Below are 20,937 nucleotides of genomic sequence, written 5' to 3' on the forward strand. Positions count from 1 at the left end.
ATTTTATAAATGATAATAATTGTAAAATTAAAAAATAATAATTGTTTTTGTCATAAAATGATGTCACAATGCAAAAAGAAAACTTTTTAAAATAATAATAATTGCAAAATAAAAAAATAATAATATTTTGTCATGAAATGATGTTACAATGCAAAATAAAAACGTTTTTAAAATGATAATAATTGCACAATTTTAAAAAATAATAATTGTTTTTGTCATAAAATGATGTCACAATGCAAAAAGAAAACTTTTTAAAATAATAATAATTGCAAAATAAAAAAATAATAATATTTTGTCATGAAATGATGTTACAATGCAAAATAAAAAAGTTTTTAAAATGATAATAATTTTTAAAATTATTTTAAAAATAATAATTGGTTTTGTCATAAAATGATGTCACAATGCAAAATAAAAAAAAAACTTTTTTATTATAATAACTGTAAAATGTAAAACAAATGTGGTCATAAAATGATGTCACAATGCAAATAAAAAAAAAACTTTAAAATGATAATAATTGCATAATAAAATAAAACATTTTTTTGTCATAATTATCTTTTGTTTTTGTCATAAAATGATGTCACAATGCAACATAAAAAACCTTTTCAAAATGATAATAATTGCAAAATAAAATAAAAAATTTTTTGGTCATAATTATTTTTTGTTTTTGTCATAAAATGATGTTACAATGCACAATAAAAAACTTTTTTTTAAATTATAATAACAAAAAATGTTGTCATAAAATGGTCACAATGCAAATTAAAAAAACTTTTAAAATGATTATAATTGCAAAATAAAATAAAAAAAAATTGTTTTGTCATAAAATGATGTCACAATGCAAAATAAAAAACTTTTTTACAAATTATAATAACTGTAAAATGTTAAAAAAAATGTTTTCATAAAATGAAAACTTTTTTAAATAATAGCAAAATGATAAAAATTCTTCATGCAAAACATTTTCGGGATGACCAATGTCTTGAATAATCTTTCATAAGATGAACCTCTGTGATTTCTGTACTTGTCCAACTTCAATCTCATTAAAACTTAATCTACTGTATGTCTCTCAATTAAACACTAAACATTACCGTCGAACAGATGGTACCACCTGAAGTTCTCGCACAAAGCCATACAGACACATTTAACCACCAAAAATCCTCTTCCACACACCCACACGCATTACTTCACACTGCGATGCATAAAATCTCCACACATGCTGCCAGACAGACGCAGTGCGAGTCTGATCTCTGGTCATCTCTCTCTCACAGGCCTCTACTGTCCCACAGTCACAGTGAGTCTGAAAGAGAGATGGACAGAAAAGCCACTGAAAGGCAGCAGAGGGAGAAAAGAATCCGCGCTGCACTCGTTTGTTTGAGAGAAATGATGGATGAGGTGGAGAGATGTGATGACCTGGCTCATCGCTCAAACTCTCAATGAGAAACAACATACGAATGACATCTCTTTCTCGCACGCTTTCGCTTTAAATGGAATCCAACGTTGGCAAGCGGCTCAGAGTTTCTTTCGCACGCTTCGGATTCTCCAACTTTCTTTCATAGTCATATCAAAAATACTCAACTTCCCAAGGAATGTGCATACCATCATTTTTCTCGCTCCTTTTGTCAAGCGCTTCTCTTACCCTGAACTGTAGTGGGTGGATGTCATTGTTGTAAGAGGGGTGATGACTGGTTGTCTGGGATTGAGGCTTTGTGTGCGTGATGAGAGGCGGGTGGGATTTGCTTGGGAAATTAGTTAAGACCCCTTTTGTGTTTCCCCTCGCTGTCTGTGAGTAAATGTACTCGAAACACAATTTGCCCAAAGCGAAATCTAATCCACTGAAGTTACATTTTAATCTCCTTTATTTACATCAAACCAAAAATCAAAATGGACCAAAGCGAGTTTCTATTGCTGGATTTAAGTTCAAACTGAAACGAAAGTGATGTTTGTGCGTATCGATGCCTCGGCACTAAAAACGGTGTTACGCTCTTTGATAATTGATGGCCCGCTTCTTTTCCCGATGGTCAGTGCAACCCGTCAGTCTCTGAGCTCAGTGGGGCGTCCTGCTTTGATGAGGTCATCATGGGTCACCCAGCGCTGATGAGGTCACAGCAGGTCGTCCCACTTTGATGAGGTTGGCTGGAGAGAGGTTTGTGGGTGCTGTAGTAGGGTGAAGGTGATAATGGGTCCACAGAGGAGGAAAAGAGGCCAGCGTGGACCATTACTGACCAGCTGTTTGCTGTGTGTGTCTCTTATGCTATGAGAGATCATAGGGCTGTCGCTTGTATATCTGCCTCTGCAGGTCAACATCTATGTAGGCAATCATCATCAGGATGTCTTAACCATCAGATACTCGTCGAAGCTGAACAACATGGATGGCCCAATGGGCCAGAACCAATATGAGTCTTTTAGACCAGCTCACCAAATCATCACGTGCCCTACTGGGCCATTGCCACTACATCTTGCATTCGCTTATGTGTACTGTACAATGTTTTTTGCATTGCAAATACTTAAAACACATTTTGTGACGTTTTCAACACTACTCCCTATTAAAATTGTGCAAATGACTAAAAGGCATTTTTTGCAAAAGTTAAAAATGATAAACAAATCTGTTATAATGTGTTAGAAATCAGTGTATAGTACTGTATAAAAATAAAATGCTTATTTGCTCAAAATAACTTTTATTTGTGGTTGGAGCCAAATTATAGTGGTGTGCATGTGTGCGATTGAGATGTGCCCCACCATACAAACACACAAACATTTGTCCTCCTCGAGGGAGCGGTTGCATTTAATGTTGGAATTTCCCCATCGCTCCAGCGCATTTCCCCTGCTCATCTAATGAACAAATGAGTCTTTTGGCCAAGGTACAAAACAGCCGCGCACACATCATCACACACTATTACGTGTGTGTTCAAATACAGGCCCTTCTCTTTAATGTAGACTAAAACATGCCCATACTCTCTGCCACCACCCCTGTGTGGCACCGCAGCCCTGGTCAGGACATCTATCACAGATATTGAGTGCAGGGTGTGACACGGCTGGCACTCTCTCCCTGATTAACTTGGCACCATCACTTCCACACTCGCCAACAGAAACAGCACCCGCCGTGCATAGTGGTGCCAGTAGATACAACTAGCAGAGGATTGACATACAGTAAAGTACAATCTTGACAATAATTTCTAATATGAGAGTTTAGAAGTGCAACTGTCATGGGTCGTGATAAATGTATACTTGAAAGTAAAAGCATCTGCCAAATGCGTAAATGTGCTAATACAGCAAGCAAGATTTCACTTCAACACAAAGCATGAAGTTAATGGTATTTGCAATGATAGTTAATATCAAAATATCACATTTATGTTGTGAGAACGTTTTCCAAACATTCTTTTTTGGTTGTGATTTGAAATATTATAAAACTGTGATAATGTCCAGTACCTGGGATCAAACCCATGAGCTTTGCTTTGCCACACAATGCTCTACCAATTGAGCTACAGGAAAACAGTTTGACTAACATTGGTGGAACGTTATTTTATAGTTAACATTATTTCATAACGTTCCTGCAATGTTTTTAATTAACAATACAACATTCTACAATGTAAAACATATGTGCTGAGTAGTCATGAGAACATATGTTACATATGCAAGTTTTTACTTTTGATAAGTTACAGAAACTCTTCACTGATTTATCAATGACTTACAGTATACACTTAAAATTGCACATTGTAGGAATGTCGTATTTTACATTTAAGATAAAGGTTAGGAACGATTAATGTAAGACAGGCTTTCCCACGTTACAAGGATGATCTTTCAATAAGGCACTCAAACATCATTTAATGTTATCATTTAAATGTTCAAAATATGTTTTTTTTCTCAAATATATGTGACCCTGTCCCTGTCTGTGAAAACACAGCTAAAGTCATATAAAATCATCCTAAAGCAGTGGTCTCCAACATGGTGCCCGTGAAACATTTATTACATATTTTTTGTGTTATCTTGGCTTCTTTTATGTATGTTAACATTTTAAACAATGATAAAATAAACAAGTATAACAAAAAAAGTTTGAGTAGACTGACCAAAACCTCCAGATTGTTTTATCCATTGTGGTAGCCCTTGCTCACAAAAAGTTTGGAGACCCCTCATATAAAGAATATTCTGTGAAAAATAACCTAGATATCTTGAAATCAAAAACTTTTAAGGTCCTAATCTTATAATTAGATTGAGACTTTTTCTTGGATTTCACAGACAGTGTCACATAATTTTGAGGACGTTCAGGCATTTGGGTAACACTTTACTTGAAGGGGTGTTCATAAGACTGAAATGACACGTGCTATGAACATAAGGGAGATTTTATGCACGTTAATGACAACTTTCATATGTGTCATTTTTCATTTATGTCATTTTTAATGCAAAGATGACATTGTTTGAGATGTCTTTGTCATGACAACTTGACATTACTAAGACAACATAACTGACCACTTTTTACCAGTGGCACAAATATAATTTGTCATTAAAATGTCATTAAGTGTTAATACTCTGTCAAATAGTTTAAAAACAACGTCATAAATATTCTTCAGTTCATAATGTGTATTTAAGTTTCCTCCATGTGTAACAAATAAAATCAATCATTCAATAATAATAATAATAATAATAATTGATTAAATTACATTTTATTGCAATTGGAGAACGATTCACCTAAAATTAAATTAAAACAGTACAATAAAGGGTTAACCCATCCAGCGTCGTGGGTCCATATCGCTGGGAAACAGTTAATAATAACATTAAATAAATTAAATATTTTGTTAGTTTTTTCTATTATGTCAAAACATTTCAGAATCCTCTGTGTGAGGAACAACAGTTTCTGGTAGATGTCATTTTTTTATGTATTTGTGCACATACATAAAATCTTTTGGCATGTCTGTTGCAGGTATTAAAATAATTTGACATAATATTAACACCTAATGACATTTTAATGACAGTTTAATGTAATGTTAATCGATAAAGCTATAGGTAGTTTCTTAAGTTTGATAATTATTCTGCTATGTCATGTTTATGACAGATTTATAACAAATGATGATGTATTAGCTAGTTAATGTCAAGTTGTCATTACAATGACAATTCAAACAATGTCATCTTTGCACTAAAAATGACATAATTGAACAAATGACACTTAATGACAGTTGTCATGAATGTGCATAAAATCTCCTTCATGTTCATAGCACGTGTCATGTCACGATTATGAAGGTGTCATATAGTCTTATGAACACCCCTTCAAGTAAAGTGTTCCCGGTATTTTTTAAATATTTATGTTTTTGTAAACATTAACCAGTTTTATCAACGTCATAACATTGCATTAACATTCATTTAAGAACGTTTTATCCTAACATTTAAATAACCTTTACATAACGTTAGTAAACGTTACAGGAGTCTTCGCGCATCACTTGAACTCTATATTAATGCGTTAAGCTGCTCTGCAAGTCTGCTACAAATCTTTGCTGATTTTTTTATTATTTAAAATCCATACTCATTACACCAATCACATTTAAGAGTCTGAGCAATCCACTGTTCTCACTGCACCATACAGCTCAAGATTAGGCACAAAAAGATGGTTTTACTTTTGTGAAAGGCTGTTAAGTTGTAATAGGCCAGATAGTCTTACAGTTGGCACGGATCAGAAGGGGGGGTTTATGTCTCCCCGTGAGTTTAATATCTCCCTCGCAAAGCGCGCGCTCTTTTCATCCTTTGCTGTTTTTGATAAAGTCGAGCCGGTGGCTACGTGACAGCCTCGGAAAGAGCCGCGGCCCCGTTAAAGAGCGCCGGTTTCATTCGGGTATTTGTTGTGATCCCCCGGGAAACGGGTCATTAGCGTTATTGATGGGCACTCAGCGCGAGCGGCGGATGCCGCCATGCATATGGTTTTAATATGACAAGATGTGTTAGAGGTAAAGACTTACTGTTTAAAATGCCTCAGAGGTCCGTGGACTTACGCAAAGAGCCTTTAAACTGGAACTGGATGAAAAAGCAATTGTGCTCTACCTTAGATAACGCGCATGACGCACTGAAATTAAGGGCTGCTCCTTGACTGTAGTTAAGGGTTTATTGCTGTAATTTAGACCCTCGGGCTATTTTCACTTGGTGGAAATATACTGCCAAATTTCCTTTCAGTAATGCACTGATATACACTCACCATCTAGATCCCAGAACGATATAAAACAAAACCACATAATCCAGCAAAGCAGTTTAAATGGTCATTTTCTAAGACCACATGAACTCTAATAGTGGTCGAGCAAACTTAAATGACACATAAGTGGTTGAAAAATAAGTGGGTTGTGCATTGTAAGGTGCGTGGGTCTATAAGCCACAATACTGCGTCGCGTGCCCCCTAGCGGCGCACTCTGACACGTGCTTGCACAGCACGAACCCTCGCGCATTCACATTCAAGCAGAAGCTGTTAAATGATCCCTGAATAATTTAGATTAATGACGGGTTCCTGATAAAAGAAGAAAGTATGATAGTATTCTTTAAGTGTACACAGAGATGCTGTGTGCTGATTTTGTCGACTCAAATGGGGGGATTTCCAAATTCTAATGGGGCGTCTACAGATGACGCGCTGCAGGGTACATCTTCGCGTTTTTTTTTTTTTTACTGTTGGTCTATGTACCTTCAGTCCACGTCAGACTAAAACCGTTTAAAATCATACACTTAAAGGGATATTTCATCCAAAAATGAAAATTCTGTCATCATTTACTCACTATCATCTTGTTATACATTTCTTTGTTCTGATAAACACAAAGGAAGATATTTTGAGGAATGTTTGTACCCAAACAATTCCTGAGCCCCATTCACTTCCATGGTATTCTTTTATCCTACTATAGAAGTGAATGGGGCTCAGGATCGTCTTGGTTAAAAATATTCCTCAAAATATCTTCTTTTGTGTTTATCAGAACAAAGATATTTATGCAGGTATGTTACAACATGACAGTGAATAAATGATGACAGAATTAAAGTATCCCTTTAAGACGCATACAGCTGTAGGCCTATTATGGGTTTGGGTATGAAAAAAAAAAAAAAAATACGAATGCAATCCTACAAACAATAATTCTGTATATATTGCAGCTATAAATTGTATGGTTTTGTACATTGTGTAATGTCTGGAGCACACACTACAAACAGAAGCCTTTCACTCACCACTGCACCAGTGACAATATTTTGAGTTAGTAACGCTAATGTAAGATTTATGAAAAATGAAAATAAAATTGCAATAATACCGTGTATTTTATATAAGCAACTTTTATGAAAACAAAACAAAGATTTGCATTATAGCGCTATGGCAGTCTGAACAATAAAATCGTGTGATTATCGTGCAATAAACACGCCAAATTCCAATTTTGGGTGCATATGATACGCCAGTCCTTTACGTTTACTAATATGGCGCATCTTTTCGTGTTGTTTTATTTATTGGTTTCTCATTTGTTTTCGACAATGGTAAAAAAAAGAAGAAAATTTGGCGTATGTGCAGGATAGTCACACTGCTTGCTATTTGTATGCATTTGTTGAGAATGGGTTGATCATGTGGGCATACAGCTATTTTTCGTTAGTATCACTAATGTAAGCTTCATTTTATAATCAATTTGTTTTCATAATTTCTTTTTCCTAATGTTTTTTTTTTATTTTGTCTTTTTTACTAAACGTCTATTATGCAAAGGTGCTTTCCAACAGTGCAAACTGTAAAAAGCTCTATACAAATAAAATCAATTTTAAATTACAAATTGAAATAATGCTATTCAGTTTTATATGCTTTTGTATATATAATTTATATTTTATAATTTTCTTTTATTTTATAGGCTTTTTATAATTTTCCTATTTTCTATTATTTCTGACATATAACTTATGTTTTATCATTTACCTGTTTGTTTTTTCATGAAAAATCATAATTTGAAGAGTTTTGTTGCAAAACGAGATAACTCCGTTTTTAAACATTTTGTCAAAACATGTTTATTATTATGTTATCATGTTATTATTTTGTTTTATGGTGCTACTTAGCTGTATGTTTTAAGTTATGAAGGTTTAAATCAAAACAAACCAACTTTGAATTGATATTAATTGGAATGCACAACCAAAAAACGAGATTTCTGAAAAATAAAAAAACGGGGTTATCACGTTTTGCAACGAAACTCTTCATTTGTTCTAAAATGTTTTTTTTATAAAACTGTGAAAAACCCTATAAAAACAGAATTTAGTTTTTTTTTTTTTTTTTAGTTTAACCACTCTTGTCAAATGTTTCTGGACACAAGAACGTCCTGTGTGAACGCCCCAATTCCTTTACATTAACCTAAACGTGCATTTTTAGCTATAGTGCAAGTCTGCAAGAAACAGATGAGGATTTTACACCCTGCATTCACAGACGGTTAGTGTGGGAGAGTTCACTGATACTCATCTCTTCGGCATTTGAGTTTGTTGTTTCTGCACAACCAGTGGCCCAAATGGTGCGAGACTCCATTGAGTTGATTTCCCCGGGTCTCTCTTCAGTTTTATCACGGGTTCAAAAGGCGCGGTCCTCCGGGAACGGGCGAGCTTAAGGAAAGAAGAGAGTAATCCGTTTGGCGCGAAAAGACAGCGTGGTGATAGCGCCGCTTCGCTGACACAGTACGCGTAATTTCCGCGCCAAACCTTCCCGCCAGATCGCATCTAAACACTCCAATGGCTTCTTTCATCACTGCGGGCTCCGATCTGGCTGTCTTTCAAAATGCTTAGCTTGTCTTAGTTTATTAAACTATATCTGTATCATACGAGTAACACAGAGGCTAGTGAGTCTGGGTTGTGTTCATTTTTTTTATTACATCCACGTGCACGAGTTTTAACAGCCTATCAGAGATCAATTGACACCGTAAAGCATTTAAAGGACGTTTAGGTCCGGCCACATGCAACAAACCTCGCATTCTTTGCATTGCAAGACAAGATATTTTAAATACACTTCATATTTATTTGCATAGCTCGGGTTTAATTATACTTTTTATTGAATGCACAGATTGTTGAGTGTGCATGCGCTGCAGAGGCCAGGGCAGTAAAACTAAAAAAAGCCGAAATCGCATTGGCTTTCTTGACATTTTGCCCAAACTTGTACAAGACTAACTGCGAGGAAAACAGGACAGATAAATAAGAAAACCCCCGGCAGCAGCCCAAAAAGACAATGTGTACCTTTGTCCAGTCGATCGGGACGCTGCACGCGCTTCCTATTCGCTCATCAAAGCCGGTGTACAGTATCACGACCACCCATACCGTACTGAATGAATGGGCTATGGAGGTCTGTTTGACTGGACTCAGGTGTGCATGTGCGCTTGTATGTGTGTGGATGGATGGCTTCTAGTGCCCTGTTTGACTGGAAACAGGTGTGTGTCATCCATTGCTAGAGGCTCTGGCTGATAAACATTATTGGAGAACATCTGTAGGCTGTCACAACACGGTGCGACCAGCGGCGGCCCCTCCAATCCATCAGACTCAGGGGCTCTGTCCACCGACAACCCCCCAGCTTCCATCACTCATGCCGGGCATCACGCGTCAGGGCGCAGGGGTCTCTGCCTGGCTCTCCCACCTGCAGTGACGGTCCACTGCACTTGAGTAATGCTGCTGGGACGGTCCACGCTTACAGCAGTGACAAAAAGACAAACACACGTAGGACCCGTTCCAGTCAGGTGGGCGACAGGCGTAGGCAGGTGACCTCCGGCACATCTGACCCTTCAATCTGAGAGGTTCAGAGGAACGTGCTGTCACTCTGGTGTGATATCACACAAACTAAATGTCCAACAAACAGAAACGTTACACTTGAGTGATCAAAACTAATAGCATTTATGCTTTGTTACAACATTGCTTGAACAAAAGAAGACATCTTTTACGACACAATGTTATTTTTGTACAAACATGTTTAATGAAAGGTTTTAGCACCAGTACTTATATTGTTCCTGTACAGCCACTTTTTGTTTGATAAAATCCTGAGAGGAACAAAGGCAGAACGGATAAATAAAACACTATACAGTAAAGGATCTAACTAAGCACTGTCATTTGTATGGATTAGGATTGTTTGGCATGTGGCGAATCTATCTTTGGATGAACTCGCCATTCAGTTTACAAGCATCAGATTCGGTCTAAATCCCTCCGGACAGCTTGGTTTAATAATTTACCTCAGATGGCACGATGATGGGTGGCAACACAGAATATTTACACATCGCTAAAGTCATTTGGATATACTTTCACAGGAAATACATCACGCCCGCAGAGGTAAACCAAATAAAGTGTTCTTAACACAAAGGGATACTGAAGTCAAATATCAAAATTACCCCATGATTTACTCACCCCCAAGCAATCCAAGATACATAAGTCCATCATCTTTCAGACGAACACATTTGGAGTTATTTTAGTAAATGTCCTTGCTTTTCCACAGTTTATAACTTCTGACTTTAAAGCCCAAAAAAGTGCATTCATCCTTCACACAGGTAATCCACACGGCTGCAATGGGTTAATAAAGGTCTTCTGCGGGTAATCGATGTGTTTTTTTTAAGAAATATATAACTATAATAACTAGCTCCCGGTGACGACCCTTCTTGGACTCATGCGCTCACGAGAGATACTGCACAATGTACCCATGGCAACCAATGCTCACTACGCTAAAACTCCTCCTCCAATATGGATTTGTTACTGGAAGCTAGTTATTATAATTTATAATTTTTAAAGTTTGAAATATGGATATTTTTATTACAAAATTGCATCGATTACCTTTATTCAGGGTTCCCACACCTTAGTTAACTTCAAATTCAAGGACCTTTCAAGGACTTTCCAGGTCCAATACCCTCAAATTCAAGGACTAAAGGGCTCGTTATAGTTGTGCGTAGGTTCCGCGTCGGTTTTCATTTATACTTTTGTGTCGTCGTCCACGTCAACGTGCAAACACATGCGCGACCGCTTGTAGGCAGTATCCACGCGTGTAACCAGCGCGACCGTCAATGAAGAAGAAGCTTGGCAAGTTAACCCACAAACGAAGAAGAAATAGCAACTTGTTGCAGTTTGAGTTAAATCACTTCTCAACTTGGCCCATCGTTGTTTTCACCGTTACAAACAGAAATACCTATGAAACTGTTTTTTTAACCTGACGGGAGGGGTTCTGGTGGAGCAATCACAGCGCTTGCGGTCCGCGTAGAACTGACGCAATGTTAAATTTTTTGTAAGGTGCACACCAGGCTACGCAGAGGGTACGGATAACCTACGGCGTAGCTACGGCATAGAGCTTACGCACGACTATAAATCGGGCTTAAATGTTGGTACATATTTCAAGTGAGAGCAAGGTTACATCGTGTTACCTCTTAAGATATATTGTTACAGTTTCCTTTTGAGGGAACTCGCGCTGCGTCACTGCTGTGACACTTTGGGGACGCCTCCAGGGGTAAGTGTGTCTAAATGTGTATATCAAATTCAACCAATGGTGAGGCTTAACGACAAAGACAGGATGATGCGGGAGTCAGGAATTATATCGTTATCTGAAATATTGCTAAAAACGGCGTTACAGTGATGCAGGAAGTATGGCAAGGGGGACGCAGCGTCTCGTTCCCTTCTCAGGGAACAACAGTAACACACGTAACCCAAGACGTTTTCATGTGTCAAACACAACTATTCAATAAAGCATTTTGGTATGAATCAACATTTGCATACAGAAGATATAAGCATTTAAAGCGAACAGTTTAGCACGTGTGCTTAAAAAGTCTCCAATTTTTATGATATTATCCTACACTACACAGGGAATATAATATGGATTTTTTCCAGAAAACTTCTTGCATAAAATAGATTCAAGCCCTTTTAATGACCTGTATTAGGTTTTTTTTCAAAAACTTCCCAGGGCCTTAAATAATTTCCCCTAGATTCACAAACTTTCAAGGGTTTCAAGGACCCGTGGGAACCCTGTTTATTAACCCATTGAAGCCGTGTGGATTACTTCTGTGAAGGATGAATGCACTTTTTTGTCAGAAGTTGTTTCCCGATTCCCGTTTTCATTATAAAGTGTGAAAGAGCAAGGACATTTACTAAAATAACTCCAAATGTGTTTGTCTGAAAGCTGATGGACATGTGTATCTCAGATGGCTTGAGGGTGAGTAAATCATGGGGTAATGTTGATATTTGGCTGGAGTATCCCTTTAAGTATATACTGTATATGTGTATCTATAGCACAAATGTTTCCAATTCAGACCTAAAAATCCCATAAAAGATAAATTTAAAGGCAACGCTGTAAAGAAAATGTAAATTTAGTATACGTTTACAAGGTAAATTTTAGACTGCGCATGATATGTATAGAAAGAAAGCGTGTTTTGTGTGTTCTGCGATCCGATTGGACGTTGCTTGAGTGACACTTAAGTGGTGTATTTGTGGTATGTACTATAGAATTGGAAGTGGTTGAGGCTTAACTCTCATCCTGTAATAGAGAGGTTCGGTTGGGATTTGTGGCTCGGTGGGCGTTCGGTCGATCAGATGGTTTGGTTTGAATGTCTGATGTGGGATGTTTGTTTTGTACGGAATCGCATACTCACAAACATTCACACACACATGACACAAACATTTCACATTTTTGTGTTAAGTCAAACTACTGTAGTCCTTTGCAAAGTGTGACATTTGCTTTCTAAACACATTGATACCCATAGACGTGCTTCCAACCGGATACATGCGTGGATTCAAATGAAACGCATACGCATTCATTGACAGCCTGTCAGTGGTTGTGTGTATCCAGGAGTGTTTCTCGCAATGCTTTCTCGTACTGATTCTTCTGTGGCTTTGCTCTTCTGGGGAAAAACCCATAATGACAAGTCCTACAGTATACACACTCGCGCACACATTCGCTCAAGCCACTGGTCTTCTAGTGGGATTGTAGTGGAGTGTGTGTGCGTGTGCTTAAAACTCTGTAGCGGGACTAGGACTGTGAAACACGTCGTCGTCTCTTCTGCACATGTGAAGGTACATGCTCTATGAAAGCACCTGAAAGAAAGAGAAATAAATATATTGACTGCACTGCAAAAAATGACTTTCATGTTTTCAGTACAAATATATAAAAATTCATAAATCAAGATGTATTTTCTAAATGAGCAAAATGACCTAAGAAAATACATCTAGTATTTAAAACAAAAAATTTACAATTTAAGTGAATTTGTGCTTAAAACAAGCTAAATAAAGTTTTTTTCTTACCCCATTGGCCGTTTTTTTTTGTTGCTTGTTTTAATCACAAATTCACTTAAATGTAATATTTGTTTCTAAAAACTACATATATTTTCTTAGGTGATTTTGCTCATTAAGAAAATGCATCTTAATTTAAGAATTTTTAAATATTTGTACTGAAAACAAGACAAAAATACTAAGCATAGGGTTCCCACACTTTGGTTAATTTCGAATTCAAGGACCTTTCAAGGTTCGACACCCTCAAATTCAAGGACTAAATGTGGGGACACATTTCAAGTAAGAGAAAGCTTATATAGTGTTACATTTAAGACACATTGTTACAGTTCCCTTTCGAGGGAACTCGCGCTGCGTCACTGCGGTGACACTTTGGGTACGCCTCCCGGGGTAGGTGCGTCTGAATGTGTTTATCAAATTCAACCAATGGTGAGGCTTAACGACAAATACAGGGTGACGCGGGAGCCAGGGATTATATTGCTATCTGAAATATTGCCAAAGATGGCGTTACAGGGGGCAGGAAGTATGGCAAGGGAGACGAAGCGCCTAGTTCCCTTCTCAGGGAACAACAGTTACATACGTAACCCGACACGTTCTTATGTGTCAAACACAACTATGCAAAAAAGCATTTTGGTATGAATCAACATTTGCATACAGAAGATATAAGCATTAAAAGCAAACAGTTAAGCATGTGTGCTTAAAAAGTCTAGAATTTGTATGATATTATCCTACACTACACAGGGAATAATGTGGATTTTTTTTTTCAGAAAACTTCTTGCATAAAATAGATTCAAGCACTTTAAATGACCTGTATCTATGTATGTATATTTTCAAAAACTTCCCAGGGCCTTGAATTTTTTCCCCCAGATTCACAAACTTTCAAGGAACCCTGTAAGCAAGAAAGTCATTTTTTGCAGTTTTTTTTAATTCAAGTTTCATTATGTAACAATGAGATTATAGGCAGTCATTCAATCTTTGACTCAGTCAATATTAAAGATATTAAGGTTATTTTTCACTAAATCTTCTTTATTACATTATGTAGGATGATTTTGTGCGAAATGGGTAAATCACGAAAAATTACTTTAGCTGGCTTTTCACAGACTGGGTCACTTAACGTATTTTCCGGACTATATAGTGGCAAGAAAAATTATGTGAATCCCTAGGAATGAACTGCATGGTTTTCTACAGTGATTTGCCATAAAATGCTTTATGATCCTCATCTAGGTCATAACAATAAACAAACACGATGTGCATAAGCTCACAAGACATAAATAATTCCAGTTTCTTGTGTCTTTTTTGGAAACACCCTTTAAACATTCACAGTGCTGGAGGAAAATGTAAGTGAGCCCATGGACTAATTACTTTATTGAAAGCTTTTTTTTGTCAGAAGCTGGCAAACTGGAGTCCAATTAATAAAATGAGATTAAATGTGTGGTTTAGTGCAACTTTGATTGATATTAAGACACTCACACATTTTAAGATTGCTGTCCTTAAGAAGCATCAGCTCTTCTGAACCATCCTCTTATAAAGATATCTGATCAAGAGATGTTGCACTCCATAAGGCTGAAAAGGGATACAAAACAATCTCAAAATGTTTAGACCTCCATCAGTCTACACTTAGACAAATTGTCTATAAATGGAGACAGTTAAATACTGTAGCTACCCTTCCTAGAAGTGGGCGCACATTCAAGATGACTCCTCAAGACACCATGCAGTATACTCAATGAAGTAAAGAAGAACCCACGAGTAACAGCTAAAGGCTTGAAGACATCATTGGAACGGGCACACAGCTCTGTTCCTGAGTCAACCATATGCAAGTGTTTGGACAGGCACGGTGTCTATGACAGTACACCACGGAGGAAGCCGCTGCTCTCCTGAAAAACATTGCTGTGAGCCTGTTTGCAAAAGAGCACCTTGGCAAACCCCAGTGCTACTGGGAAATATTTTATGGATTGATGAAACAAAAGTTGAATTTTTTGGGAAAAATGTTATGGCGCAAAATGGGCACAGCCTACCAACATCAAAGCATCATCCCAACAGTGAAGTACGGTGGAGGGAACATCATGATTTGGGCTTGCTTTGCTGCCTCATGGCCTGGACCACTTGCCATCATTGAGGGTAAAATTAATTATTAAGTTAAATAAAAAAATCCTACAGGATAATGTCAGAGTGGCTGTCCACCAGTTGAAGCTCAGTAGAAGTTAGTTGATGCAACATGACAATGACCTTAAGCATTGTAGTAATTTGGAGTGGCCTAGTCAAAGTCCAGACCTTAACCTGTGGAATGACCTCAAGAGACCGGTTCACACCAGACATCCTACAAATGTGTCTGAGTTAAAGCGGTTTTGTAAAGGGGAATGAGCAAAAATTGCTTCTGAATGATGTGCAGGTCTGATTCAGAACTACTGAAAGCGCTTGCTTGAAGTATTTGCTGCCAAATGAGGCTCAACAAGCTATTAAATCCAAGGGTTCACTTACATTTTCCTCCAGCACTATGAATGTTTAATGGGGGTTCTCAAAAAAGACACAAGAAACTAGAATTATTTGTGTGTTGTCACCTTATGCGCATTGCGCATATTGATGCGACTTATACTCCGGAGAGACTTATAGTCCAAAAAATACGTATTTACAATTTTTATTTACAAAATAAGATGAAGATTTTACTAAAGTTTTACTAAACTAAAGTTTCTACTGAGTAAATTCTGCAGCTCAATTTTAATGCTAAAAAACCTTCATGCTGTCACTGGGGTGGTACCTTTTCAAAAAGTAAAAAGTGCATATTAGTACCTCAAAGGTACATATCAGCACTAAATGCATACATATCTGTTCCTACACTGCAAAAATGATTTTTAAGAAAAAAATTATTAGTATTTTTGTCTTGTTTTCAGTAAAAAAAATCAAAAAATTCTTAAATTAAGATGCTTTTTCTTCATGAGCAAAAACGATCCAAGAAAATAAGTCTAGTCTAGCAAGTGATTTAGTGCATAAAACAGGCAAAAAAATCTGCCAATGGGGTAAGCTATGTTTTCTTGAATTTTTCTTGAATTTAAGTGTTTAAGAAAAATTTTCATGATTTATTTGCTTGTTTTATGCACAAAATCACGTAAATTTGATATTTTTTGGTCTAAAAACTAGACTTATTTTCTTGGGTCGAATTTTTAAGAATTTTTATATATTTTACTAACAACAAGACAAAAATACTAAGAATTTATTTTCTTGAAAATAATTTTTTGCAGTGTACATTTATACATATAGTGACAGCTTTAGTACCAGTGTATGCAAAATGTTCCCTGTTTAGTCAATGACTAGCTGAGACTGAATATTTTAGCATCGCTGGAATGCTGCTTTAACCAACCATCATTCGAAGCATCAATCAGATCTATCCATTTTAAAACATGAATTAAATTCAAAAGACAAATCCAGTAAGGGAAAAGTTACGAGAGAAGTGTAAATGAGAATGTATTCTGGTACACCTAAAATGAGAAGCAAATGTGAAAGAACTGTTTGTATTTTTAGGGATGTGAAGGTTTAGAGGTTGTGTGTATGGACAGAGTATGTGGGTGTGTGACACACACTCATACATTCATAAACTCACATGCACTCATTCACAAAACACACACACACACACACACACACAGTGAATGTGTCCCGCTGTGGTTCACTTAAAATGACTGTCAGAGAGAGGTACTGTTACACAGACCGACAGGAGGCCCTTAACAGCTCAGGGGCCCATCATCACACACACATGGACTCAGACTGACACGCACACTGTCACACCAGTTCAGAAAAATAATTTGAGCTGTCGGGTTCGTGTCATGTGACTGACAGGAACGAAAGGAGAAGCAGAATTTAGGGAAAGAAAGATGTTGTGGCGAGAGATTGAAGAGACTAAGCATTAGCTGTTTGAAATTGACACCATACAGATGAGACACACCAAATAAATTAAGGGATTACATTTCATTTTTAAGTATTTGCAGTTACACTGTCACTGGAACGATACACATTAAAAGGTTACACCGGCACATGCTCACCTTCCTCACAGGTGGGTCCCATCCAGGTGAGAGGACAGGTACAGTGACCTGTGTGCTGGTCACACTGGCCTTCATGTGTACACTGACATTTAAAAGAACAGCTTGGACCGTACGACCCGATGTCACACTCTGAGAGAGAGACAAAGAAAGTGAGAGAGAGATTTAAATAGAAGTAAGCTGGGCTCATGTCCATAAATGTGTTTCTTTGTTTGTACCTTTCTCACAGTGCTCTCCAGTCTTTCCAGATGGGCATAGACACTGTCCAGTTGTTGGATCACAAGGTGCCCCATCACACTCACAGAGCTCTGCACATCCACGCCCGTAACGCCCGGCATCACAACCTGTTTCATACACATCAACACAGTGACCATCAGACTAACAATCTGTCCCTTTACTCTCTTTCACACATCCATACACACATCGTTTGGCTTGCATATTGCATATAGGCCAGTATAGGGTACAGAGATGTGAGAAAACATGTCTTTCATCAAAAACCCCAAAGCACCCCACCTGCTACTAATGCAAATGCGGTTTATTATCTTCTTGCACCTGACTGAAACTATCTTGACTGTCAGAATTAATGTAAGTAACTTGTGCAAATTCACATTGATTTTATTGTGATGCTTTATTTAAAGGGGACATATCATGAAAATCTGACTTTTTCCATGTTTAAGTGCTATAATTTGGTCCCCAGTGCTTCTATCAACGTAGAAAATGTGAAAAAGAACAAACCAGTAGCTTAGTTTTGATAAACCATTCTCTGCAAGCATGTGAAAAATAGCTCATTCAAATTTGGCTCCCCATGTGATGTCAGAAGGGGATAATACCCCCCCCCCCTTAATCTGAACTATCCAACCACGGCACTGCCATTCAGTGCAGAGATCAGCTCATGTAAAAGGCACATTTTTGCTCACACCTACAAAGTGGCAATTTTAACATGCTATAATAAATTATCTATATGGTATTTTGTGCTAAAACTTCACATATGTACTCTGGGGACACCAAAGATTTATTTTACATCTTAAAAAGGTCTTGTGAAATGTCCCCTTTAAAGCTAAAAAGACTTACGTTTTTCACACCGATCACCGTGGTAACCTGGAGGACACGTGCACTGTCCAGTCACATGATTACATTGGTGCCCATGTGCGCAGTCACATGACCGTTCGCAGAGATCGCCATAAAAGCCAGCTGGGCATTCTGGGATATGAAAGTGTAACAAATAATATAATTTATATATCATATCTTTCACATTATTGTGGTCATTTAAATGTTTTTTTTTTTTTGCACTAGATTGATTTTACTCACTGTGTTGGCAGGCAGGACCGTAGTATCCAGGTGTACAGGAACAGCAGCCAGTAATGCGGTCGCATGTACCATTGTTCTGACACGCACACGCCTGTTCACAGTTCACACCATATTGACCTGAGACACAAGCTGTAACACACAAAGAAAGCGTTTTTTTTTTTTTTTTAGTTATTAAAATAGTAGATGAAGTTACTGTAAAGGGGACAACTTATGAAAATCTGACTTTTTCCATATAATTGGGTCCCCAGTGCTTCTATCAACATAGAAAATATAAAAAAGATCAACACAGTAACTTAGTTTTGGTAAACCATTCTCTGCAAGCATGTGAAAAAATAGGTAATTGAAATTTGGCTCCCCTTGTGATGTCATAAGGGGATCTTATAATAATTCCGCCCCTTAATCTGCATTATCTAACCGCGGCACTGACATTTAGTGCTGAGAGAAAGAAAGAAAAAATAATTGACAGCACAATTGAGTGATCACATTATGGTGATCAGTGTTTGCATTTCATCAGCTCATTTGCATTTTAAAGGACACACCCACAAATGGCACATTTTTGGAAATTTTAACATGCTTTAATAAATTATTTGTGGGGTGTTTTGAGCTAAAACTTCACATACGTACTCTAGGGACACCAAAGATTTATTTTACATCTTAATAAAGTCTTATGAAATGTCCCCTTTTACTTATAAATATTTAATGTGTATTAAACATTTCTTTAAATTTTCAGATTGGGATTCCAACTCCATAAAAAGTAACACATTATTTTTGTAAATAATATAAATTTAATAATAATAAATATTACATAATAATTTTAAAAATAATAATAATTTATAGTGTATTTGTGTGATTGTTTACCTTTTTCACAGTGTTGGCCAGTCCAGCCCTGCCCACATCTGCACGTGCCATCCGCAGGGTCACACACGCCTCCATTGGCACATGTGCAAAAACTTCGGCACTGCGGTCCAAATCGTCCTTTTGGACACACTGCGTGAAGGACAATACATCAGGCGTTCATCATAACACAAATGATGAATTACAAAGCAAAACAAAAAGCTGGATAAACATGAGACACAACTATTGCTTTGTATGGGGCATTTTATAAGGTCATGGATACGACGTTATATCTTGGATCTATACGCTACACGCATTTAACAAGTTGCGAATATCTGTCTTCAATTTGAATTAGAGGGAAACCACATGAGACTGGTTTACCAAACACTGATTAATTCACATACAGCATAAAATTATACTGTCAACAGTTTTTCCAGTGGGTATCTCATTTTAGCCTGAAACTATACTTACTCTGTGCCCAGAAAAAAGCCTTCTGTTGGTCTATTAATGAAGTTATAAAAAAAGTCCTCATCCTTTTATCTGTTAACAAAGCCCCGCTCTAGACAGCATCTTCCAGTATCAACAGCAGCACAGATGGCACGGCTTTAAAATAAACTCTGCATTTCTCAATTACTACAATTAGCACAGGTCCTCTCATCCTTCAAATGCATTTAAAGGGACAGCCACATGTGCGCTCCATCACAATACACACACACACAAGTTTTCTTTAGCTCCAGATCATTACTGTGATGGCAAAGTGGGTCTGATTTGGCAGTGAAGTAAAAGAGCAATCATGTTTCTCGGGGTAATTTAAAACAATAAGCCAATCGCTTTGATTCGCTTGCTTATTTATTTGTTTCCTCGCCAGCTTTGCCGACACGGAACACAGAGAACCTGCCGCTTATAGCTATCTGTAAACATTAAACATGGCGGACGTAAGCAGCGGCACGTCCGTCTGCGAATGTGAGCAGTTTTTCGAGTCGTCGTTGCGGAGAAAATCCCTCCTGGAAAGTCCCGTTCCATTCCCACTGATGAGTGATGGAACGTGGAGATTAGCAATCTGATCTCTCGCTTCTGTTCTTCAGGAAAATGGGCACTGCGATCAAATTCCCTCACACAGGAAACTACAATTTGTTAACTTATGATTGTAAAAAAAGCCCTTTGGGGAGGATTGGAAGAGGGCGAATCGTATTTTCAGGCGTTGTTTTGCTTATGAAGTCATCTGAACACTTATAGCTCCGACTCTGGAAGGTTGGCAGGATAAGACCAAATAAGACGAAAAAATGAAAGAAGAACTAAACTGAAAAACAGGGAAAGAAAGAACAGATGTCTGTTTTTATCCACCTTCTTCGCAGGACTGTCCCGTTCTACCAGGGTCGCAGTGACACCTCCCAGTCACTGGGTGGCACTGTCCTGCTTCACTACATGAACACACCTCAGCACAGTCTTGCCCGTATCGCCCTGCAGGACAACCTGAGACAATAATGAAAAAGGTCATTGGTTCGATGCATCTGTATACCAACAAAAGCACAGACTGGATATAAAAATGCAACTTGTGTGAATGGCCCATGACACCTCACGG

At 37.5% G+C, this 20,937-nt stretch overlaps 1 protein-coding gene across 1 annotated transcript in view; it reads right to left on the minus strand.

The window, feature by feature from the left end:
- Positions 1-9,899: 9,899 nt before the first annotated feature.
- The window catches only part of egfem1 (EGF-like and EMI domain containing 1), a 47,512-nt gene continuing 36,474 nt past the window's right edge, over positions 9,900-20,937 (minus strand). Inside the window, exons 26-32 of the mRNA XM_065280703.1 lie at positions 20,700-20,828; positions 19,380-19,508; positions 18,522-18,650; positions 18,285-18,413; positions 17,432-17,557; positions 17,217-17,345; positions 9,900-12,993 (exon numbers count right to left, since the gene is read on the minus strand). Coding sequence (XP_065136775.1) covers positions 12,929-12,993; positions 17,217-17,345; positions 17,432-17,557; positions 18,285-18,413; positions 18,522-18,650; positions 19,380-19,508; positions 20,700-20,828 — 836 coding nt within the window. The 3' untranslated portion in view covers positions 9,900-12,928. The remainder of the gene's footprint in view (positions 12,994-17,216; positions 17,346-17,431; positions 17,558-18,284; positions 18,414-18,521; positions 18,651-19,379; positions 19,509-20,699; positions 20,829-20,937) is intronic.

This window comes from Paramisgurnus dabryanus, chromosome 8 (assembly GCF_030506205.2).
Source record: "Paramisgurnus dabryanus chromosome 8, PD_genome_1.1, whole genome shotgun sequence".
NCBI classification, from domain to species: domain Eukaryota; kingdom Metazoa; phylum Chordata; class Actinopteri; order Cypriniformes; family Cobitidae; genus Paramisgurnus; species Paramisgurnus dabryanus.